We start from the raw sequence: 26080 nt of genomic DNA, 5'->3' as shown, positions 1-26080 counted from the left end.
TTTTTTTTAAGGAAAACTGAAAAAAACCCCTACACTTTTACCATCATGACCGTTTAAAGGGCCAGTAAGAAAACAACAGCCATGTGCAAAGTTTGATACCGCTTTTGCACTGTGGTAAACTATAGTAAAATAAATTACTGATGCTGAAAGAGACTGTTACAGTAGCTAGTACCTCTTTTCAGTCGTATCCAGCGCTTTAGTTTCTTAGCATATTGGGGGGAAGGTTGCCAATTGCCATACTCAATTAATATAACGTACCGAATAAAAGAAAAGAAAGGTAACATTAAACAGTGGTGAGGAAGATATGGAAGGAAGATTGGATTATGTGTTGTAGTTATAAGCAAATACTGTGAATTCAGAATAGATACACTCATATTTGCCAAGGAGGTAGGTATGCTTTAGAGAAATACAGCTTGGCTTGAGGTGGAGGAGAGGTGAAGGATTTGCCTGTGGCTTGCAGGACAAATTCCTCACCATATGCTGGGCCACTGACAGAAGCAGGAGCGATGGGCACAAGCTCATACAAAGGAGGCCCGCTGTGAACACCAGGAAACATTTTTTCACTGTGAGGGTGAGTGAGCATTGGCGACTGAGGTTGCCCAGAGAGTCTGTGGAGTCTCCATCCTTGAAGATACTCAAAGCCGTCTGGCCCCCGTCAGAGAAGCTGGCTCTAGGTGACCGTGCTAGGTGGCCCTTCCCACCACAGCCTTTCTGTGGTTCAGCGTTTCGTTCCCTTTTCATACAAACACCACCTGAGATCAGACAGTTGCCCGTTGTGTCCCGCCGGCCGGGAGTGCGGGAAGCGGTCCCCAGCTCCAGCTCATCTTCAGTCCTTACCGAATCGCGGGGCCGCCCCTCCTATGGCCTCTTCCCGCCTTCAGCATCCCCATGAGCCCCCGGCCAGACCCGGCGCTCCCCTCCCGCCTCCTGCCGCGCAGGGGCCGCCCGTCGGTCCGTCGGGGGCCGGGCGGGGAGAACAAAGTGTGCGGGCGGTGCCTGCGGGCCGTCCCGCCGCTCCCGGCCGGCGCCGTTCCCTATCCTGACTCCGGCACGGCCGGTATTTACAGCGCCCGGGCCATCCCGTCCCGTCCCGTTGGCGGGGCTCGCACCACGGCGCCGTCCCCTCCGCCCGCCCCGGTGACTTGCGCCGCCGGCTGACGGCTCGCCCTGCTGGTAGGCGGCTCCGTGCTGGCTGCGGCGGCCCGCCCCGCCGGGAGCAGCGGCGGAGACAGCGGGGCAGAGCCGGGCACAGCGGGGCAGAGCCGGGCACAGCGGGGCAAAGCCGGGCACAGCGGAGCCCCGCGGAGCGCAGCCCGCCCAGCGCTCCCCGCCGCCCTCCGCCACCGCCGCCGCTCCCGCTCCGCCGCCAAGACGCCGCGCTTCTTGTACCGCGCCAAAGGCGGGTGCCGCTCGGCCAAGATGGGCCGGCAGACGGCCGCCGGCGGGCGCACCATGCAGCGCTCGCAGAGCCGGAGCAGCCTCTCCGCCTCCTTCGAGGCACTGGCGGTCTACTTTCCCTGCATGAACTCCCTGGAGGAGGAGGACGGAGGTGAGGGGCCGGAGCCGGTGTCAGGGTCGGGAGGAGGGCAGCAGGTGTGCGCGGGACCGTGGGCGCTCCGGGGTGCTCCCCGGATGGGGCGGACTCGGAGGTGGCCGGGAAGGGCCGGGGGTCGGTGCCGAACGCGGAGCTGGATGGGAGGACGCGAGTAACGGAGAGTGACTTAGGCTGAGAGAGAAGTTGGTAGCACCGTGCTTGTAGCTGGAGAGTGAGGTGTGATTTAACAGATAATTTTTATCATCACACTGTGAATGAAGTTATAAGCTGAGCTTTAGTAATGTTGGAAAAAGAAACCCAAGAAAAGGGATAGAGGACCTCTCCGTTTTCTGCTCACTCATAAGAAAAACGAACCATGCTTCCTTGTGGGTGGCTTTCTGACACTGCGTGGGCTTGCTCAGGTATCCCTTGTCTGTTACTGTAACATTGTTCACACAGAACAGTGGAGTTGAGCAATGAAATACTGTCTCTGTTTGACTTTTTTTGGGGGGCAGCAGTATAGGTAGAAGTCTATGTGTCCAGGTAGACCTTGCAGGTCTCATTCACAGTTAATCTCTACTCATAAAAGGAAATCCAACCAGTAAAGCATGTGTGTAATTTTCATATATTTATTGCAGGACCAGAACTTTACATGACAAGAGAAATACAATGGATTTTCTCTATAGCCATGCCCCCCAAGAAGGGTGCTATTTGGAATGTGTGTAACAAATGTATAGTTAAGCATGGCACAAAACTACCCAGGACAGAACTTGTGTTTCATGAGTTTGTTTTGAGTATACTGGTTTCATAACGAAAATAGTCTGGTGTGTTGAAATATGTTTACTTCGCCTGGTTAATCAGAACTAATTCAAGATTTTTAATTTCATTGGGATTAATGGAGTATATTGCACCTTCAATAGATTTGAGCAATATAAAACAGAGATACCAATGTCCAGTGCTGCTACACAAACGTGTATCAGCTATGTGTGTACATCATTCATGATCTGTATTTAAAATATCTGTATGTGCATGTATCACCTTCCACATCTCAGGCTGAAATTTCAGTGGCAAATACGTGTCCCCAATTTTCACACATCTTGATTTATCTTTTCATGTGCAACAGTCCCTGAAGTCTCTTTTCCAAAGCACATTTTGTTTCTGATGTAATGCTGAGGTGTGGTCCCCCACCTTTCCCCCACTCCTACTCTCAGGCTGACCAGGTTGCCCCTCTTCATGGAAAAGAGGGAGTTGCTCCCTGGAACAAAGTGTGAGGTGCTTCAGAATTCTCATTTGCTCCCTTCCTTTAACAACAAAGTGAACTGCAAAATATTCCCAGTAGACTTCAGGGTAGGCTCCAGAGGGCATTTTTAATCTTCTGATGTGTTAATAAACATTATGGCTGAAAACACACACTGAAAATATCATAAATTAGGCTACACATGCTTAGGTATTCTTTAAGGATTATTTTTCGTTATCATTCCAGAATAGTTTTCTTTTCAGTCCTGATTTTTAGCTCCAATAATTGAATTAATCTGGTGTGAAATTAGAGTATTGATTTGTTTTGTTCTAGTTTGTTTTCTTTACTTCTCTAGGAAACACTTAAGTGATTCCTCGGTTGAATCTGTGTATGTTTAAAACTGTTCACTGGTTCAAAAAAACATGAAATACATGGAAGTCAGTAGAGGAATATCTGTAAATTTAAGTGTAATTGTAATGATTTATTTAGTTTGTGCTGGCAAGTTATTTAAACAGAAGTGTTAAAAGAATGTATACTGATTCACATGTTGTGTTGCTTTATGTTATCTGATCCTATTTAGATGTAGTCTACACTTGAAAATGCATTAAATGTAATTCCCATGAAAAAATAGAGATGTAATTGCTATGCAGTTTTTATGCATCTGAGTTTCTGCTACCTGAGATTTTAGACATACCAGGTTACAGAGAAAGTGACAGGCATGACAGTTAAGTTCTTTTCCCAAGTGCTCTCACTGGGATTAGAAAGAAAAAAATTGTGATTTTTTTTTTTTTCATCTCAGGTCACCTCTGCACTCAAATTGGAATTTGTTGTCTTCTGAGTGCTTTATGCAATTATATTAATGTACCACCACTGCCCTTAAGTAGGTGTGGTACATGCACTCCCATGTTCACGCAGATAATGCCTGAAAAAAGAAGTTAAACCCACTTCATAAGTTAACTACCTTCAAGGTGTAGTTATTTCTATGTATGAATAGGTTAAAAAAAGATATCCTTCTACAAGAGTGCCTTTTTTTTATTTTTTTACATTTCGCACTCAATCACATTTTTAATACAAATAGGAAATCTGACCTGTTGAGGCATTTTTTTGTGATACTCTCTTGAAGACTTTTATTCATTAACTGCTGAAATCAATAGACTGGTCCAGAGGTATATCTTTCAGAATGAAGGAATATGAGTACTGTCAAGTTCAGAAATAAGTGAATAGTAAGTATCTCAATACAACTGAATAGTAACTCATACAACATATTAATAAGAATAATTTTAGAAACTATTTTGAATGTGATGATTGAGAAGATCCATTTACATGTCAACTGATTAAAGAATGAGACTTCTTAAACCCTGGCATCCAAGCTCTGATGTACTGAAGAAGTGGGCTTCCATTTTCCAGTTGGTAGCCTTGAATCATAGAATCATCAAGGTTGGAAGAGACTTTCAGGAACATCTAGTCCAACTGTCCACCCAGCACTACCACTGTAACCCCTAAACCACTAAATCACCCAGCACCAGATCCAGAGGCCTCTTGAACACCTCCAGAGATGGTGACTCCACCACCTCCCCGGGAAACCTATTCCAATGCCTGACCACCCTAACAGTGGAAAACTTTTCTCTAGTATCTAATCTGAATCTCCCATCTCAGATTAAGGCCGTTCCTCTAGTCCACTCACTGCAGGCATGGTAGAAGAGACCGACCCCCACCTCACTACGACTTCCTTTCAGGTAGTTGTAGAGAGCGATGAGTTCCCCCCTGAGCCTCCTCTTCTGAAAACTAAACAAACCCAGCTCCCTCAGCCACTCCTTATGAGACATGTTTTTTAGAGCCTTGTTACCCTTCTCTGGACACGCTGCAGCACCTCAATGTCCTTGAAGTGAGAGACCCAGAACTGAACACACTGCTCAAGGTGCAGCTTCACCAGTGCAGAGTACAGGGGGAACTTGCCATGGCTAGGCCTGAACTTGCCGTGGTTGTCCAGGTTTGCAGCACAGGGAACTGCTATTCACACTAGCATTTCCTACTTGCTTATTAGTTGAGTCCTTCAAGTTTACGCACTTTGATTATTTTTAAAGGAGTTTATTATTCTTAGCCATGTCTAGTAAAAGGTGTTAAAAAATAGTTCTTTTCATCATCAATTTTTTTCTGGCATGTGTGCACGTGCACACACAGGACTAACATGTCATTTGGTACCAGAACAAATTATGTATGTTATCAAAGTATCAAGGATTTTAAAGAGCACATCTTTTGCATTTTTTGTTAGATTCATTGGGGATAAAATGTATAGTCTACATAGTGAAGTGAGAATTAGTGTCAAATAATGCTTGGAACAGACTTAAATTACATGGAAACTGTTGAAGAGGCATGGGACAGAAGACAAATCAGTACCTGTATGAATGCTCTTGAAACATCCAAAGCCTCTCATTTTTTCTTAAATCCTGGCCTTGTTGAAATTAAGGAAAATTTTGTCATTTTCAAAAGATGAGGGAATTTCAATGTAAACACATGTGACATCCTTTTAAATGTCTGTGTAGTCATAATGCAAAATCTCATGCACGTGATATATTTACAAGTAGTGCATATGAATATACTAATCTTTTCTTTGAACAACTGGAAAAGGTGCTAGAGCAGATTACTGAAGAAGGTTACTGGAGCAGTTTACGGGAGAAGAATTGGAGTTATCCAACATCCAGAGAAAGGAAGAGAGATTCAGACCATATGTAGTCACTAGAAAGCCTACATCTGTTTTTATGAGTGGAACGGTAACTTGATGCTTCCTCAAACTCCAGTGTGTGTATTGTTTGCTGTAATAAATTTCCACTACAGTTTCCGTTTTATACTCTGTTTACATTCACTTCTGATTTGCGTTTGCACTGAGGTGTTGGTATAAACTGTTAAAATAGTAGGTTGCCAGGAGTGCAGCAATGGAACTGCTGGTCATGGCAAGATCTGTGTGCAGATTATGCCTGCCAAAAGGGAGTGTACTTCAGTTTAATATCTTCTTTTGCAAAGGTTTTTGGGTGGTAGTGAAGCTATAAGATTGAAGGGGAAAGCCAAATGCTTTGCAGGTGCTCAAGACAATTCAAGAGATAATTTATGATAATGTAAGTCATAAATTAATTCAGAAAGAACTGGAAAGCATCTTGGTCTCCCAGTATGTTAGAAAAACAAAAGGCAATTAAAAAAAAAAAGCCACAGAATGTTCTTCAGTCCAAGACAATCATGCCAAGAATAGCAAAAATTAGTTGCATTAGCTAAGAAAAAATTATGTTACAGTTTTGCATATTGATGTGTACTGAAAGAAGTATCTGAGTGTTGCTGCAAGAGTTCAGCAGGAATAGAAGCACATTATACGCTCCTGTCACCTGGCTGATAACTAGCTGGGAAACTTGCTGGAGGGGTTGTTCGATCCCACATAGGTATCAGCAGGAGTGCTGCCAGTGAGTGAAGGGTTGGGACTTATTTAAATGTAGGCTGAGCTGCTCAGTTGAGCGCTGTAGCTGGCTTCAGTGGCATTTCTCACTGATTAATCATTGCTCATTGGTAGAGCTGGAATAAAGCTTGGCAGTTCCTGGATTCTATTCCTGTGGTTAGACCACCAGATCACACTGTCCCTCTGGAGGTCCCAGTAGACAATAACAAGCAGACAATAATTTGACCAGAAATAGAAAATGGGGGAAGTAGTAACAATCAATTCATTAGCAAGTAATTATTAAAGTGAAGAGAATTCTGCACATGAAGTAGTTATGCTTTAAAATTATCATCTTAAAAAGAATAAAGTTATATAGGAGTATCAGGCAATGAAGAAAATGAGAGTAACTACATCTTCTTAGGGGAACTGGCCTACTTTTTGGCCTTGGTGGTAAAGATGACCTTGTTTATGTGGAATGTTCGGAGGCAGAGGCAAGGAGGAATATGAAAGAAGGGTATAATACCCTGTGACAGGTTATCTACTATAAAAGATGAAGCTTTAAAGATCTTGGTTTGATTGTTGCTAACACACCAGACATCATCTACTGCACATCTCATGCAACAGTGGGGTGGCTCATCTTTTAGATGATAAAATGCACTCTGAATATGCAACAGTAATCGTTCCATACAGAATCTGCATGACATTTAAGTTTACAGTTGATAATTTTTTCTGTTTCCTGTTAGGGCAAGGCTCAGGGGCTGAGCTGAGTCAACCTTTCTGTCAGGATGACAGAATGGTTGGTGAGGATGGTGAGGTCGGGTCTCTCCCACTTCTGCAGCTCCACAGGCTGAGTTCCAGGGTGGAGGCAGTACAGCAGGCATTTCTAGCAATTTGCATCTTTCCTTCCAGTTGCAAATGTTTTTACCAGTTTTTACACTCAGGTACTATACTAATGAAGTAGCTGTAGATGCCAAGATGGGGTGAGACCTTTTGAAAAATAAGCATAGAAAAAAACTATACTGTTGTTCGCAAAGTAAAGAGTGTGACAAAAAAAAAAAAAAAAAATCACGTGTGTTCTGGGAAACCTCTGGAAAGTTAACAGAAAAGTAGAAGAAACTGCAGAAGGATTAGCATTCAAAGTACAACATACTTCAACCTGCCTTATGATAGAAATGCCCAGTGGAGTTTTAAAGTTGTATTTCTCTTACAGTTGTATTACTGTTCTGAGCTTCTAGTTACATTGTACGTACATGTATCTGAATAGCTTACAGATAACTCAAGTATGGCTATAACAGCAGCAGTGAAGCCACAAGTTGCATCTCTGGTGGTACCTACATGAAAGTGAAAAAACCTGTCTCATTTATATCTATGTACTGTAATTGTCATTTTTCAATGTCAAGGTCAAGTGTAGTCAGAGCAGCAACATGCTGTATCGTTGTTGGAGAGGTAAATGTCTAACAGCAGTAGTTTGAAAATGGGTCATTATGGTGTGAAATTTGCTCAGTTTTTTTGTGAACTGTGGTTATTTAAATAATTATATTTGCATAGGATCATTACTCATGTTAGACAAAACAAAGGAAGAAGAGCTGTTTCTAATTTGTGTAATCTCAGTAGCCATCCAACTCCTTGGCACCATCTATCTCATTAAGCCCTAATAAAGGCTGTTGAATTGTTTCAACACACTTGCTACATCATTCAACAATGCTGCACAGATCTGTCTGATAGCATATGTAATGACCCTTGCTATACTAAAAAGAATCAAGGTTGGATTGAAGAATAGTGTTACTGTCATTATTACATATTTAGAAAGTATCTCTCACTTCATATATAATACAAAAATAAAAAAGCAGTTCTAAACTCCTCAATGTATATACTATTTGCTGTTTAAGCAGTTTTAATCTGCTCTTGGCACTGCATGGAGTAATGGTTATTAATAAATGCATAAGAATGGAATACATCCTGAAAACTGAATGTACACATAAACATAAAAACATTAGCTCTCAAAACTGCAGCAATGGTTTCTATTTACTTAATATAATCATCCTTTGTCATTGACAAAATCAAAGACTGGATGCAAAGATTTCTTGTGATGAAGATGTGCACCTATTTAGTTATTCCTTATATAAATGGTATACAAAATTAGAATGTAACTCCACAAAATTGCTTGCTCTATTTTTCAGGACTTTAATAGCTTTGGGATGAGACTGATTTCCCACTGCTTTGCACTTTTTGTAGTTATAGAGGTTGTTGTACAGGATGTACAAAGTAGATATAAAATGCTACCATTCTGTTTTGACACATGCACAAAGTATTCATAGTCAGACCTGTTATATTTGAATGATAAGAACATTTATCTGCATGGAGATCGGAGTTGCTCTAAATGAGGGTTCCTGAAGAACTGTTCATTCAGGTCACTTGCCTCATGGGACATACAGCTGTGGGCTGCAAAGCCACGTGCTTCTTCATTGTTGTATCTCTGTGTTCAGTTCTACAGCAGTTGTGCAAGGCTTTTGTAGGGTGCATCCTCTGACCACACCTCAAAAACTGATGGCCTTCTCAGTAACAGAAACAGAGACTTCTGCAGTAGTGCTGGAAAGGCCTGAGTGGCCTCTATTGCTGATCTGTGTCTCACTGTCAGGTGTTGTGCATTTCTAAATAAAAGTCATCGGGATAGCATATTCATTCTGCGTTTGATGTCTGCTGATTTTGTATTGCATCAGAACTAAACATTTTTTATGATCCCATATTTGAGACATTTAATGTGGAACGGTATTTTTCCAAGTTAGATTCAAACCTTTGTGGATCTCTAGTTGGACTGTTTAGTCCAAGGGTAGTTTATTAACTCAGTCAATCTCAGTATAACAGTTGACTTGCCAATCAACGTATCTTACACAAACTTGAAGAAAATGTTCCTTCTTGGCTCTGCAGTCATACATTTGAAAAAATAGCATAAATGTAATAGAGATGTCCTGATCTCTCTTGGGCCAAATAGGTGACTAAAATGATAAAAAATAGTTTATTTTCTTAGTGTGTATTATAAGCAAGATCTGTAATCAGCATCTCTAAAACAAAGGATCCAAGCAGACCTGCATAGCCAGTTTGTTGTTAGATAGTCAGAGCCAGGTAATGAAACAAGAAGTGGAAATCACAGCAGGACTAACATATCTCTTCCTTACAGCTGCGGTTATTTAGTTTTGATTCCATGGGATGGCTGCCAGTCCATTGTTTTGTCTGTTATCAAGGGTCAAGCATCAAGCCCCTGTGCCATGGTGCTGTATATACTTAATTGGGGTTTCCAGGAGTGTTACCTAGCACAGATATTGAAAACAAGCCCTAGGATATCCAAGATGGCTATTTGTCCTTTTTATATGTAGCATGTGATTGTGAATAATAACACCAGGGATACTAGAGTTTAAGGACCGTTAAGTAATTAGTTACTGTGTATGTAGAAATACAGCTCTTTGTTAACATTTCAGTCTTGTAAAAATGTTTCAAAAACCTTTTGGGGACTGTAAGTCTTGGAAGAGCTTAAACTGAAGGATGCCCCACGGAGGCAAAAGAAGTTTCTGTTGTCTGATGCTTTTAACAATTTGCTGAAGGATCAGTTAAGACTGGAGAATGGACATCAGAAGAGGAGTGAAATTAAAGTGGCAGGATAGAGCTTTAAACACATCAAGAGGTGGGAGAGAATAAGGAGCAGGTGCCTGCCTTAAACCACAGCATTGCTTGGAAGCTGTGCGTGGTAAACTGACTTTAAATCACATGACCACAGCTAGCCATGGGGATCTTTTTCAGACTAAACATATGACCAGCCTTGCCATGACAGGGAAATGGAATGCAGACAAAGGATGCTGTAACCTGGCCAGGAAAAACTGAGATTGGTGATGTCTGCCTCTTGGGTCCTGTCTATGGAAATTCATCAATAATGGGACGCCAAAGCTTCTATACCAGCCTTTGAGCAGAAGTTCAGGCAACAGTTTTGCACTTGATTATTTCATTCAGTTCTCTCTTTCTTTTATTTAGGTGCTATCTTAATTAACCTTAATCTTAATTAACCATGCTTCCATTATGTCCAGAGGAAAGAACAGCAAGAGAGTGAAGAATGAAAAACTAGTGGGGCCTCCCAAGAAATTTAAAAGTGCAAACTGAGGCTGTAAGTCCAGACTCACGCTTTCCAAACCTGGCTGCTCCCTTACTGAAGGCAGCTCTGCTTTGGGCCTATCCAGGCAGGCCATTTTCATCCTAGTCACCATTTTTCAGCATTTTATGTTCAGGTATTCATGGAAGCAGGAACTAGAACACAGGTCTTCCTTACAAGTAAGGGAAAGCCCCTGGTTACAGTTTCTTCCTGTCCCTACAAATGCTCTTTGGGCTTCATAAATGCTGACAGCGTGCACTGTGAAAACCTTCGTCGGAGGGACTGTAGCACAACACTTCCTAAGCTGGTTGTTAGCATTGGCCTCTGAGGTCAATGAGGTGTGCTCAAACTCAAGTGACAATGGAATCTGGGTTTCCCAAATCCCGCTTAAATTAGTAGATCCTAATCCATGTCTTCTGCTTGCGGTCTGTGGGTGACACAAAGAAAGAAACAACGTGGTTGTGGTTCCCAGTATTTCAAAAGAAGCTAAATGCCTTGTTCAATGCAGCCAAAACATGGGCTGTTTCAGACACAGAATGAGGAGCTGCAAGGGAATTTAGACCTACTAGGTCCACTTTTCTTTAGTAGGTTCAATTGTTGGTAGACTGTCTCTGATGATTTTATCTAGCCTGGTGTTAATATGCCCAGAGCAGATAACAAGATATGAAAAGAGTTTGACTCTTGAGAAATGTTCACTTTAAGGCAGCTTGTTCTTTTTGTGGATCTAACTCCTGAATTCAAATGAAGATACTGAAGCAGTTTTTATGCAGCCTTTTTGTTGAGGTGGGGGGAGCAGATATGAGCCACCTCAAGCACTTGAGTGTGTTTCTGAAGCCACAGCTGCTCTGTGCTCTGTACTCATTACAAGTCCTACCAAGAGATCGCGTACAACCTGGGGACTGGCATAGCCTGCCTGCCTCTGCCTGTGCCAGCCACGTTCTCTCTCAGGGCTCTGTGCCTGCTGGGGAGCAGTTGTAGGAAGTTCTTGCTGAGAGCAAGCTGAGAGCTCCCACTCTCCCTACGAGAGGCAGATTTCATCTGGCTAGATCCCAGATGATGGAAGATGATGTGTTGCATTCACTGCATTTTTTGACTTGTCCTCATCTGCTATTGAAGATCATATCAGTAGTTTTGCATCCCTAATTTGCAAGTGATTTGCACTCTGAGTTGTGGGAACAAATAATTCTGCATGTAATTTAGAAAATGTGGCCTGCGGAGTCTATTTGCAGTAACCATATTAGTTAAATTACCAGTGTGATTAACTATAAGAATGAATGTGCTTTCATAAATACCAAAGCAATTATTTCTGGTAATTTATTCCACTCCTTACAATATGGCTGCAAGAATCTGAAATAGTGTTTTGAGGATAATGTATTCCATATTTTGTGATGGGGACTTGAGAGAAATTTCATCTTGCTAGGGCAATTAGCTTATACTAATTTGGAGAACATTTTCAATGTTCTTTATTAGAGTTTAGGAAATTGTGAGTAAAATTATTTTCAGTGTAGGTGGTCAGCAACATATTTAACAAAAAAGTACACTTCCAAACCCTCTTGTTTCCGTGTCCTTTTATTTGGTAAGATTAAAACAGCATGCATAACATGAGTGTATATGTATATATACTTTAGGATTATAAAACCGCCACTTTTACAGTGACACCAGTTACATGTTTATTTCTGTGTTTGTGTCAGATGCATTCCCAAATTATTCATCTAGCTAGAGATTAGCATTACTTCAATTGGGTTCATTCAACTGTATACTTGTTTTCACAATTTTTTTTTTTAAATTATCTGTCTTAAAAGAAAAAGAACAACTTTAATTCACGTTGTTGCTTTGTTCCTTTTGGTCTGGGTCCAGTACAGAATGCAGCCACATGAGTAGTTGAGTAAACATAAGAGAGGTTTCAACTTCCAGGCAGGAATGAGGGAAACCAGTTTGGATTTACTGGAGTGATAAGATCTTCAACTAGATGTTCTACCAGGTACAGCCTGGAAGTATGGCACTAAAGGCTATTTCTTTGAGTTGAGTAAATACTTTACATTTTCATTGCTACTTGCAACATTTTAAGTATTTGGATGCTGAATTTATGAAACAAATTATGGATGATACAAATACTGTCTTTGATTTTAAATTTTTTGAGGAATTGTAAGATTATTTTTTATTTATTAACATTTTTCCAGGTATAAATGTATTGCTAGTATTGTGGGCAATCAAGTGGGAGTATTTCTCATGTGTATTATTACATATTAGTTTAGCCAAGGTTCATCTGAAAGAATATTCATCTCTCAGGCAGTGGCTCAGGAGTCATGCCTGTGATCTGAGTCTTCTATATCTCTCTTCCAAGTTGCCATTTTGCTGTTGAAATCTTCAATTCTTATTTCAAGAAGCATCAAAATCATGATTAGGAGCCTTATTGATCAAAGGTCAGATCTTTGGAGACCATCAGAGAGCACTGACTGTTTCCGTTGAAAGCTGAGAAATAGTTATTCACGTTATTATAGTTATTCCTTTTGGCCCTCCTTAAATTCAGTATTAAGGTCAAAATGACTATTGTTTGCCACTCACACTTATACAAAAGTTGGATATATTACACGTGCCTAACTTCATGGTGTATAAGAGTTGTATCTTATCAGCTGTGTGCCAGAATGTCATGTGAACCAGAGCACTTATTTCAATTAAAATCAATGTGGGAAAGTAAAACTACTTAAAAATAAGTTTTAGAGGGATGCTGTGAGCAGCTACACATGTGCCTCCATGAAGACTTGAATGGCAGTTGCACTGGTTCTGCCTTGATTTCTCAGTAAATTGATGTGCAATGAACATGTTGATTTTTTATTCTATGAATTTTCTTCTAGAGTAAAGGCATACAGACTTATAATTCTAATTCAGAACAAAAAAATCTGCCTTACAAATTAATAAAAGTTACTATATGCTCCTTCATGTATCACATAATCAAACATATATAGCACCCAAGCCCCAAAATCTTTGAAAGATATTATATGAAGATATTAAAGAATCATGCAAGGTGTAGATATTCTGTTAAATTTGCATAAAAATTAATATTTACAGATCAAAAGAGCTCTTGGAAAGGGAGAGTAATATCCCATAACAATACAATAACAAGCATGGGGCTTCAGGAGTTGTGTGCCTTTCCTGTGTAGCTATGATACAGTGTACCTTTTCTACAAAACTACAGCACAATATTTTTCTGGCAGTTTTGTGAGAATATTTCTTTGAAATGAGTGCTTGTATTTTAGAACAACTCTGGGCCAATGTTGGAAGTCAACTGCCAGCTTTCATCAGTTGAATATAAATAATAAAACAGCAGGCGCTTGGAACAGTACAGCCCAATAGAAATGAAATTGTTGATTTCTGCCCTTCATTTTTGATATGTCATGTTAGCCTGGTATCTTTTTTATTTGTATTTTTTGCATCAGGTATTGATGGGCATTTTGAGAAGTAGTTTTGATTAGTAGCAATATTTTTTCATTCTATTGGGTACTGCATTCATGTGGGAAGCTGAAGTTCTAGAGGAGAATTACTACTTCTGTTATATTTACATACTGATGAAAAGTTATGGTCTTAAGGAATATGTAGAAGGCTTGTAATAACCAACATGATTTGAAACACTCATGATACTGCTATAGAAATGTCTCACTGCTGTTAAATATTGCAGTGTTATTAACCTTTCTTGACAAGGAGCTGGTGGTTTTCAAGGTATTTTTGGTGTCTAGTTCCCACTTCATTTAATTTCCCATGTTCTTTATCTGACCTAATATTCCTCCTGACTTGAGGGGCCTGGGAGACTTCATCCCATGCTGCAGCCTGTAGGACAGTGACACGGAATGCATGTGTTGAAACGGATATCTCTATTCCATTCCCTGAGGGTACAGGTCCTCTTACTCTAAGTCAGTCCCTGTGCTCACATATTCTCCATGGAGTGTGAGAGTCCTGGTCCCAGGACGATCTCCTCCCTTTGCTCATTTCCATTTTCAAATCCCTAGAGATTCACCAACCACACAGGTCCAGAAATTCTTCTGATCTCTGGTACATGATGAGCCAGCAAAGGTATAGAGGGTAGCAGATGCTACCAACAACTGCAGAAGGAAGTTGAGTCCCTAGATGTCCTAGGATATTGGATATTACTCTACCCTCATTGTGTCAATATTTAAGAATTCTATTATTATTTGGTGTAGCTTACATTTAGAGTTCTTGCTCTTTTATAATATTATCTGTATATCACACATCACTGTGCTAAAGTCAGAGGTGTATAGAACAGATAAAAGAAATTGGTATGCAAAATTACTTGCTCCATTGCAGGGAACAGCATTTAAAATCAGAAATGACATGGAGTGACTGTCTTATTAATGAAAGAAAAACTGAAGCTTCATTCCTACTAATTTCTTTTTTTTTTTATGTGTGTGTTGTGTTCAGTATATCTTCCAGCTGAGGTTTTGATCAAAATTCCTAAATGTTACTAAAATACTATTATATTGTTTGAGTATTTTTTCCTGTGTCTGATACTCAGATGTCTGTTATGTTGCTGTTTTTACAACTAAAATTAAACTATGCGAGCAGATAGAAAAATCGTTGTTCTTGGAGGTGGTGATAAAGTTTCATATTGTGCATAAAAACCAATACTGCATATTTTAAATATAAATTTAAGGTAGCTAGTGAATAGAGAAGAAAGCATGGGAAGGGTTCTTGATTTGTGGTTTATGATCCTCACTAATGGATATCTGTAACTTGATTTAGCAGATAATGACCAAATGTTTTAAAATAATTCATCTGCAGGTTTTGACATCATGGTAACATTTTAATTGAATTCCTAAGAGGGATTTATTCACCCAAAGAAAATATATTTTAAACATGCTAGACTATGGATTGTTTAAATCTGGTTACCTCCATGAGCAGACTTGCTTTGTGTACATGCTGTCTGACCTTGAAAAGCAGGCAGTGACAGAGCTAAGGTCCTGTAAAAGAGATTTACGATGCTGCTCGACTATTATTAAAAACTTGTTAATTTTTAAATGGAAGTTTCGATACAGGTCATTAATTTCTGTCTCTGAGTGTTCTTGCCACATGGAGTGGTGGTGTGCTGCCAGCAGGGCTGCCCAGCTGGGACAGCACAGTGTGATGGGGGCTTCTCTTTTGTTTCCACAGAAGCAGGGGGCAAGAAGCTGCGGAGCACCGTCCAGAGGAGCACTGAGACAGGGCTGGCTGTGGAGATGAGGAACTGGATGACTCGTCAGGCTAGCCGGGAATCGACGGATGGGAGCATGAACAGCTACAGTTCTGAGGGAAAGTAAGTGGTAGTTATAACTCTGGTTTCCTGACGTTTTTGCATGAAACTGGTAGTTAGAGAGAAGCACAGTGAACGCTGTAGATCCTGTGCAGTCAGAATTCCCTTCACAAGCTAGTGTCATTGATGGACCAAGCCTAAGTCTTCCTCTGTGACAGAAAGAGTCTCCCATTGTTGGTGCAGTAAGGATGAGGCTCATTTCTGTTGTGCCATTAGAAAGGCTTCTGGGAGGTCAGAACATCAACATCAGGTGTGTCAGGAGGGGGAAGCAGGTGCAGAATGCCAGCTAAAACACAGATAAGGACAAATTCTCTTCCAAAAACTCCTTGCATATGTCAGTGTTTTGCAGAGCAAAGCATTTCCAGAATGTTTCTAGGTGTCATTCACTGGGCTCTAGAGTTTTTCAAAGATTCTGCTACTTTAATCCTAAAGAAATTATCTGGGCAGAAGTATGAGTCTGTCACATATCGTGCTTTTCATAAGAGCCCAAGTTAAAGACTTACGAGCGGTATACCCAAGACATTGCCCAGAAAAGTCTTATTGTAGGTTGATTTGTTAGTGGTATTCACAGCACTGGTGGTATATCTGTGCTGCACAATATATCTTACATGTCCAGGTTGATGCACTATATGCACTTGAGATGGACGTTTCTTTATGGTTGGTCATTACAAATCTCATTAGTTCTTGTTGCTTTGTAATGGGTCACAGATAATTTATGGCAAGAATTTGAATTTTAAGTTACTTTGGTCATTTGCCACAATGGATTCCAGTTCCATTATTGAATAGATGGCATTCTCAAGGGCGTTTTTAACAAAATGTATAGAATGAATGCTGATTTTAAAAGGTGATTTTAAAAATACCAATCAGTATTCAGTCTAATGTCATCGTTTCACCGTCTGCACTTGATATTCAGCCATTGAGTTCACAGTGACTGAGAAACGTGAGCAATTTTACCTTCATGTAACTAAATAAGTGGTAAGGATGTGCATTAATATATTACTGAACTGGTCTCATATGAATACTACAATAATTAACAGAGGTCTTTAATATATTGGAAAAAGCATGATGGAAAAATACTAATGGCAAAAGTATTGAGGATCATTGCTTTTGTTACTTGTTTGTTTATATGCTGGAGGCTGAATTGCTGTTTGTTGAACACTGAAATTTTGAAAATTACAGTAATTGTTTTGCAAGTTCCTTGTGAGCAGGAACACTAAGTACAAAACATTTAGAAAACAAAAAACAAAAAACCAACCAAACAAATTTCAAATTTATTTTTTTTTTTAATTTTATTTCTAGTTTGATTTTCCCTGGTGTGAGGTTGGCTGCAGATAGCCAGTTCAGTGATTTTCTGGATGGACTTGGTCCCGCCCAGCTTGTAGGACGACAGACTTTGGCAACACCATCAATGGGTAAGAGTTTATGTCCTATAGATATGATATATTCGATTTGGTCTGGTAATTAGAACATAGAATTTATCTAGATTCCCTTTAAATATGGATTTCCCATGTGGTTTTGAACAACTCAGTTAAGACCAAAGCTATGACTGCAGCCAAAGTAATCATGGATGCTTAATAAGACATTCTAAAGTAGTAAGGTGCTTTGAAAAAAATCAGTCTTTTATGTCTTCTTCGTCAGTTTTCCATCCTTAAAATGGGACTAATAGGACCAGTCTTTTCTCTGAATCCCTTTGATAATGTCATATAAAAATGGTAATTTAGGTGCAAAGTATTTGTTATTATTGTGCTTACAGACTTTTTTAATATTCACAGATTATCTTTTCATATGTGTCTTAAACTAAAGGCATGGTGAAGAGATTTCAAGCATCTTTACAGAGCTGCTTTGTACTAATTCCCTTGATGCCTTTTTTGAATATGAAATTCTTAAGACAAGAAAGGGAAATTAATTTGAAGTAATAGGGGCATGGGAAGTGGGAGTCAAGATCTTATTGCAGGGTTTTTAAATAGTTTACTAACATAAAGAGCAGTGAAGAGGGTAAGTGTTAAATTATCTATTAGTGTTAAAATCCAGATCATACTTCCTGAAGGAAAGCAGATGATACAAGTCACTACATATTCATCCTAGAAATTCTCATGACATTTCATATATTTAAGTATTTCTGAATTACAATGCCAGGATTTCTTTCTGTTGTCTAGGAGATATTCAGGTGGGAATGATGGACAAGAAAGGACAACTGGAAGTAGAAATAATCCGAGCCCGTGGCCTTGTTGTAAAACCAGGTTCAAAGACACTGCCAGGTGAGGAAGAAAAATCTTAGCAACGATCTTAGTGCAGTGCCAGGAGTTGGACTTGTTGATCTTGATGGGTCCCTTCCAGCTCAGTACATTCTATGATTCTAAGAATAGAGTTCTACCAAAAAAATCCATGTTTTTTCTGTTCAGGATGGTAAACTCTTATCAAATTTACCTCTCAGTAAATCACAATGTTGTACACTGAAATGCATAACATATTGAAATGATACAAAAAAATCAACCCTACTTCAGGAGGAAATTAAAAATCAGGCTACCAGAAGACACAAAAATATTTCAGCAATAGCAAATGCATCCTTTATTATGGGGTAGAAAGAAAGGTATATACTGAAGATTTTGTGTAGGAATCTTAGGAATGAAGAGGGAATCAAGAGACATGGAATAGGTACCTACTCAAAAAGTAGACCAGTATTTGATACTTATTTTATAATCTAACGTCCTATAACACTATATGAAAAGGACAATATAATGTTATTTTTAGCAAGCTCTTCTGCCAAAATAGAAATTGTGTCAGAGTCTTTTCTTCACTGATTTTCACCTTGTAGATAATTTTAAATTATTAACAATTTGGAGCATTGATTCAAATCTCACCAAAGTCATTGCAAGTCATTCATTTACTTAATAGGCCTATTTTGCATTTTGTACAGTAAAGGGACACTATATATAGGAATACCTGATTTTTTCAGGTCAAAATCTGAATTGTTTCATGGCAAAAGAGACATATAAAAAGAAGTCAAGAAAAAATACACCAGGGAGAAGAGTAAAGAAAATGCATAGATGCTTCGCATGGGAATAATTATTAATATTGCTTGTGGAGATTTGTTCATATAAGTTATATATCCATTAAAAGGCAGATTTTTATATAGTAATAGAAAGTGCATCTGTTACGCAAAAAATCTGGACTTCTTTACTTACTGTTCTTCATGTTCTTTCTTAAAAGCACCATATGTAAAGGTGTATCTATTAGAAAATGGAGTCTGCATAGCCAAAAAGAAGACAAAGGTAGCAAGAAAAACTCTGGAACCACTTTATCAGCAACTTCTATCTTTTGAAGAAAGTCCCCAAGGGAAAGTTTTACAGGTAATTTGCATCAACGTTCATCTGAACCTGAAAATGTCACCTGTACAGTTTTCACTGAATGAGTTTCAAACTTCTTTCATGCTTCATTTGGCAATAAATTCTGATATTTAAAATACCTGTTGAGCAGATAAATACAACAGTAATAACTGCTTTTGCAAGTAGAAAGTATGGAGCAAAAGTTAGCTGCAGGTTATTTTGCTTCTACTATGTATATGGGCTCCTCTCACTCACTTTTCTCTGGTATCATGGATAACTGCTCTGTTACTGCCCAGATCATTTCTGTGTCTCCATCATGAATTAGTATGCAAAGAACTGAACTATGTCAACAGTCAAATATTTCATTCATTACTGTAATTAAATAAGCAGACATTTGACAAAACAGATTGAAGCTTTCATAATTTTTGCTGAAATCTTTCTATTTTCTTGTTTCTTTTCCCAACAGATAATTGTTTGGGGAGACTATGGACGTATGGATCACAAATCCTTTATGGGAGTGGCACAGATACTTTTAGATGAACTGGACCTGTCCAACATGGTGATTGGGTGGTTCAAACTTTTTCCTCCTTCTTCCCTAGTAGACCCAACTTTAGCTCCTCTCACTAGAAGAGCTTCCCAATCATCTCTTGAAAGTTCAACAGGACCTTCATATTCTCGCTCATAGCAGCTGTGAAACTGTTGTCATAGCAACCAGCGTTACAAAAAAATAAAATTACAGGTCGCAAACCCTGGTAACACTGCATGCTTAATGTTGTGTCTTCTGAGCCTGTTTCTAGGGCTGCAACGCGATCCTGTGTTCTCAAGGAAGTTGCACACATTGTGCCCTACAGAAGGCCCTCAGGTGATGGACTGAAATCATGAAGAACTGATAGGTTTGGAGTTCAGGGACTCAGTTTTGGTCCAATCTGAAGCCATGGACTAAACTAAAAAAATCAATCTGTTTCATGCAACAAAAGTCCTTTTCAATAGCATATCTGTTTTGTTGCTCCCGTTGCTTTATTTATCTGCCCTCTACTCCTAAAGCTTGGTTATGCCACAGAAATGGAGTTACCCTCCCACGAAGCCACGTTACAAGTCAGTGGAATAGCAGACAGTGGAAGAAAAGAAGAATGTAAGGATGCTGGAAAAGCCAACTGGCACTTGCAGCAGTTGCTTGAGATCTGAAAAATCTTCATATTGAAAAGGTTCAAGACTTAAAGTGGCGGGCTTCATACCTCCAGCTATTCACACAGTGAAACCCCAGACATGATGGACTCTCTGAAAAATAAAATTCTGTGGATATACTGTACTGTATGAAATTAAGAAACTTTTTTGCATGGACACAGATTTAGCTGAACACTTAAATTATTTTCTTGGGGCTGCAACTTGCAAAAAAAGAAAAAAGAATAAATCAGCCATTTTCAACAGTTTATATTATTTTTAAAAATAAATTTCACTAGTGCATGGTTTTAAAGGAAAGAGAATGCAACAGGGTGATACAAAGACACACCACGTTTATCATTCTTTAAACCAATCATGGTCTGTATTTTTGCAGACTTATATTAAAAATAAAAAATAATTTCTAGCAAATATTTAAAATTCTGTTTATGTGACAAGAAATAAGTGTAATATATTAAATTTATTTAAATGTAAAAGGTACAAGCCTTGTAAAGTTCAACATAATGTGCAAATTGTACACTTCTTTTACCACCTCCTTTCTCTATCTCTCCTTCCAGTCTCCCTTCTTCCTTTTGCTCTTTTTCCCCTCTACCTCCCAGGATGATCAGAATATTCTAAAATGGCTACCTTTTGACTTATTACTCTCTTATGCCCCATATTTGGTTCAGGGTTGCAGATTGTTCTGCATTTCTGAATTATTTGAGAAAAATATTGATTAAGAACTTACTTTTTTTCAAGCATGTTGAAAAGGATTTTGCAACATGGCTTGGGAGTACATTAATGTAATTCAGCATGTATTTGATAAAGAAGATATTTGAACTTTTTGCAATTTATTGTACAGTGCATGGTAACTTATTTTCATTTTTTTCTCACCTTCAAATTGAATTCTGCAGCAAAATACTGGAATCATGTGGCCATTGTAAGATGTCTTCAATAAATTTGTTTTCAGCACCAGCATCTTTCATTCAAAGACTGAACTATCATTTCTTGAAGGTTTTTGGAAAGAGAAAAAATTAAGTACCTGGTTGATTTTTAGGAAATAAATTTAAGCACTTTTATTTGCACTAAACCAAATTGATTGCTACATTTTTGAGATTACAAAAGCAACACAGGTTACTAATCCAGACAGTTCTTCTGCTGTAAAGTTCAATTTTCATAAATTACATTTGCATTGCAAAAGACATAATTAAGTAATATCAGTCTGGAAAATAACAGTCTTTGGTTTGTAAAATAGCCTTAAAGAAAGCTTATCAGTACCACTCTGACAGCTATTTGACACCATTACCAGAACCTCACTGCAGTTAATGCATCTTCAAAAACCTGGTTTTTGTAGCATACAGTAACTACCATTGGGTGGTGCTGCAAGTTCAAGCTTCTCATTAAATTATGTTGTTTAAAGGGAATGTAACTGGCTAACATTTAATAACAAATATCCTTTTTTTCTGGGTCTTTGTATGCCTTTAATACCTACTTAAGGTTTATTATTGAAACCTTGCAATAATTTTTGAAGTATACATTACATTTACCTTTAAGGCCACACAGAATTATTCTGATTTTATTGAAAAATCTATTGAAGTTTCCCATTAACAAATTGTAAATGCCTCGTAAGAGGGCAAAAGTAATAACAGTATCACTTATAATGCCTTTTACTTTGTGCAATATCATAGAAATCGAGATTGTGTCTTGTCTGCAGAGTTTATATAATGGATTATTGTTAGTAGACAGACTGGTAAAATTATATTTATTGAAATAATTTAGACACCTGTCTACCAGCAGCAAATAAATACTACTAACATACAGTCTACAATATCCCCTAGGATATAAACAAAAATACATAACCATTTTCCTGACACTGTGAGATGTGCTCACACATTCTTGTATGCATAGTCCTATATAAATTATTTCAAATTTTAAAATCAAAGAGATGACACATGGAAGGTTTGTACATACTTGTTGTTATGCAGTATTTATTTTAAAAAAATTAATGTATTTTTTTTAATTTTCACACGTCTGCAACTCTACTTATGGTTTAGTCATGTAAATAGCACTATTCCAGTGATCACTGCTGTCTTGTACATAGTACGTTTTAAAAAGCTAAAAGGAATTACAGTTGGGGAAAAAAAAAAAGGGCAGATTAGGCCTGTCATGAACACCAACTAATGTAAATCAAACTCATTCTGGTGATGGTATTTAACACTTTAAATAAAACATTTTCTTTACAGAATTTGTGTGCAGTGCTTTTTTGCTTTTCTCCGAGGTGGGCAGCATCCTTCAGTGGAGCTGGTGACAAGCAGCTCATGCAGCTGAAGAACAAGCAGGCTTTTCTTCTCTCAACAGGGCCGCAGATGAAATGCCATTTTTAAGATGCCACAATCACTGCCAGGCTTGGGGAGCAGTGGGAGGCTGGGTCTGCCTGCCCCCCAGCCAGGCATCAGGCTCTGTGCTCCGGCCACCCTCCAACTCTCACATGCCAAAAGAGTGCACAGCTCCCAGGATGGAGCTGGCCCCAAGCTGCCAATCCTGGCTGTGAGGACACGCTCCAACTCCGATATAACCAACATACTAAATGTGCTGAGACTCTGAAGTGCTCCCACCATCTGCTGTGGAGTGGCCACACCATCCAGTTAAGACTTCCAGCATATCTGTTTGCAGGCTTCCACCCTGTCCCTAGATACCACCTAATATTAGCTGCCTTTTTTTGGGAGCAGGGTACAAATGAGGACAGAGTGCCCATCTGACAGTGATGGCTGCAGGGGCTCATGCAGCCTCCACATCAGTGAGCAGGCAGTGGTCCAGCACCTCTACAGCTGTGTCAGGGGTGGGTGGTGATGGGGGGAGTGGAGACTTTTATCTCTACCTGACCCCTCAGAGGCAGCATCAGCACAGGCAGTGGTGACTGGGCAAAACACGAGCACTTCATTAAGTCAAATACCTGTGCCTTGGAAATTTACTGAAGAGTGAGAAGCTGCCTAGCAGTTTGTACAGCAAAGTGTGTGTATTTGATTACAGATATGAGGAAAAAGAAGCACTGCAGTACTGTCATGAGACAAAACCACCAAAAAAGCAAGCAAGTGTATTTTGGGTAGAGCACTGGTGGGAACCGTGAAGGTGGGAACTCCATTTGTTGTACTGCATCTGAAAGTGGGGTGCTGAGGGAACAGACCCAGGTTCCTAGTTTGTTAAGCCACTTATATCCCAGCAAGTCCCTCTTCTCTTCTGCTGACACTGACATTGCTCTTGCAAGGGTGCCAGGGCAGGCAGGTACCCATGTAGGAGCTGGGCTGCAAGGTCAGGTGAGACTGCCCTGTGACCTGGAGTGCATCACCTCCAGCCCTGTGGTGGGGTGGGCAGCAGGGCAGCAAACCCACCTCCTCCCACAGCTGAACATGAGACCTTGTTTGCCTTTGCCACTCTTAAGAAATATACACAATTACTCTCAGAGAATACTTGAAAAGGCATGCTGTGGCCAAAAAAAGCCACAACATACTAGTTTTGTAAAGGCTCCTGTTCTTTGAGAGAGTTTCTTAAGACTGCTTGCTGTTTCCCCTCATCAGTTTCTTCTTGTCTACCTCTACTTAATTTCAAACCAAACAAGTTTAGTTCATTTTAATATTAACAGTACTGCTTTACTCATGACTACTAAACATTGGCTCAGATGACTGATTCATGCTGTTATTCTGGGAAGTGTTTATGCCAATAAAAAATGCAGTAAAACACCACATCATCCTAATTGTGGGGCTTTTCTGCTTTCATGCCTTTACTTCAGGTCTTTAAGGCTTAAATAGCAGGATGCTCCTGCCATGATGAGGGTGAGCGTGGGGCCAACACATCCTAACGAGCACACCATTGCATTCCCATAGTTTCTCGCTACTATCAAATAGCTGTTCACAATTGTGTAATTAATTAAAACATAATAGTTTTTATATAGAAGTTTAATATGGCATAAAAGTTAACAAAGCAATAGATTTCACAGCTTCCTCACAGTTAGATAATGCCGTGAGGGAGTCTAGAGCAGTTTGTACTTATTTCCTTAGCTCATACCTCTGTGCAATTCTCACCTCCCTGACACCCAAGCAGCAAAGAGCAGACACCAGAGCTGTAGATCTCATAACCATCTTCCAATTGTGACTACCCTCTCCGTCCCTTCCTTGATAAGTATTTACAGCAACCCTTTACCAGGAGAAAGCAGCAAGAAGATGCACATTTGCCCAGCAAAGAATGGTTCACCTTTAGGACAGGTTTATGGGAGCTAGCTTTATGTGGCAAAATACCCCAAAACAAAACCAAAAAACAACTATATGCTACTAATACCAAAGATAAATTAACTTCTGAGATTATTGGCTTAATATATGCTTATTTTAGATTCTCATTTAGGATGGGATGAGTCATGCTGGGGAGATCAGATTTTCTCCCTCTCTCTCTATTGGCCACAAAAGAAGAAAGTGATGACTGGGTTGTGTTGGATGTCCAACTTCATGGTAGCTGTGCTTAGAAGTGGATCCAGCCTTAGGAGTCAGAAATAAGAACAAGGATTCCATGGTCCTTCAGTAGCAAGACCTATCTGAACTGCCTGTATAATTACCTGGTCTGAGGGCAGCAGTTGGCTGATGACTGATGAAGGAAGAAATAGCTGGGAATTAAATTCCCAGATCTGACACACTGCCATGTCAGGTCACTCTTCAGCCCAGTCCCAGGGAGAAAGAGAAGCAGCCATACTAATTAAACCACAGGGCATTGATGCCCCAAAACATATTTGACATGAGGTCGCATGAAAAGGAAAGAGCATCCTAGATCTTCAGAGAGTGCAGAGCACAGGACTAAGGAAAAGTTTGTCAGAATTGCCTTCCTCTGTGACTGTTCCTGCAATCAAGTACAGTTTATTAACAGCCATCCAAAATGTTATTACTGAGCTGGAGTTTGCATGCAGATGGAGTGGGTGAGTGGCACTGGATGCATTAGCTTTATGGCCATGGCAGTTCAGGATACCTCAATGAAGTGGGAGCAGGTTTGGCACTGGTAGACTGCTTCAAGATCAAGACTCACAAGCAGTGGCTGAGGTTACTTGGCTTATTCAGCTTGGAGAAGAGAAGGATGAGGTGTGATACCATCACAGTCTAAAGCTTCCTCACAGGGGTCAGTGGACGGGGAGGTGCTGATCTCCTCTTTGATGACCAGTGATAGGACATGAGAAAATGGAACGGAGATGCATTGGTGGAAGTTCAGATTGGACATTAGGGAAAGGCTTTTCATCCAGAGGGTGGTCAGTCACTGGAACAGGCTCCCCAGGGAAGCAGTCATGGCACCAAGCCTGTCAGAGTTCAAGGAATGTCTAGATGATGGTCATATGGTTTAGGTTTAGATAGTCCTGCGAGAAGCAGGAGTTGGACTTGATGCTCCTTATGGATCCCTTCCAACCTGAGATATTCTATAATTTCTCTGGACCACTGTTAGCAGGGCTAGCATAAGAATTGTTAGACAAAGTCCTTCTGTCTAGCTACAGCTTTGGTAGAGGAATGGTCAGTGTTTTGAAAATGATATTTATATTACAGAATATTCTGAGTTCTAAGGCACCCACAAGGACCATCAAGTGCAACTCTTTAGGTGGCACCACTCAATGAAATGAAAACAAAGCAAAATACAAACACTTGCTAGTACAAAATTCAACCAGTAGGTCCTGCTCTGCTGATAGTGCATCTAATGCATGAAGAAAAGGCCAGTACTTGCCAGTTCATTTCAACCTAGTTTGAATGCCAATAGCGGTCAAAATTATTATCTCCTTGATGAAAATTAAAAGAAATTTGGGGAAGATTAAGGGATAAAGTAGTAATGTGAAATTATCCAAGTAACAGATATTTTATTGATATCCATTTTGATCCCCCTTTTTGTTTCTGGTTAATTAGTACTTTAGCAGCAACATTCCTGAATACTGGCAGACAGATCCCT

At 39.8% G+C, this 26080-nt stretch overlaps 1 protein-coding gene across 23 annotated transcripts in view; it reads left to right on the top strand.

Moving 5' to 3' along the window:
* The window catches only part of RIMS2 (regulating synaptic membrane exocytosis 2), a 451223-nt gene extending 428862 nt beyond the window's left edge, over nt 1–22361 (top strand). For 22 of the 23 annotated variants that reach the window (XM_064646980.1, XM_064646989.1, XM_064646998.1 and 19 more), the window contains 5 exons: nt 15494–15635; nt 16932–17044; nt 17789–17890; nt 18843–18982; nt 19425–22361. In XM_064646980.1, coding sequence (XP_064503050.1) covers nt 15494–15635; nt 16932–17044; nt 17789–17890; nt 18843–18982; nt 19425–19643 — 716 coding nt within the window. In that variant the 3' untranslated portion in view covers nt 19644–22361. Of the gene's footprint in view, nt 1–1404; nt 1550–15493; nt 15636–16931; nt 17045–17788; nt 17891–18842; nt 18983–19424 lie in introns of those variants that run through there. The other variant, XM_064647155.1, reaches the window with a different exon arrangement.
* Nucleotides 22362–26080: the final 3719 nt, after the last annotated feature.

Source organism: Pseudopipra pipra, chromosome 1 (genome assembly GCF_036250125.1).
Source record: "Pseudopipra pipra isolate bDixPip1 chromosome 1, bDixPip1.hap1, whole genome shotgun sequence".
NCBI classification, from domain to species: domain Eukaryota; kingdom Metazoa; phylum Chordata; class Aves; order Passeriformes; family Pipridae; genus Pseudopipra; species Pseudopipra pipra.
This window is presented reverse-complemented; position numbering and strand designations above follow the sequence as displayed.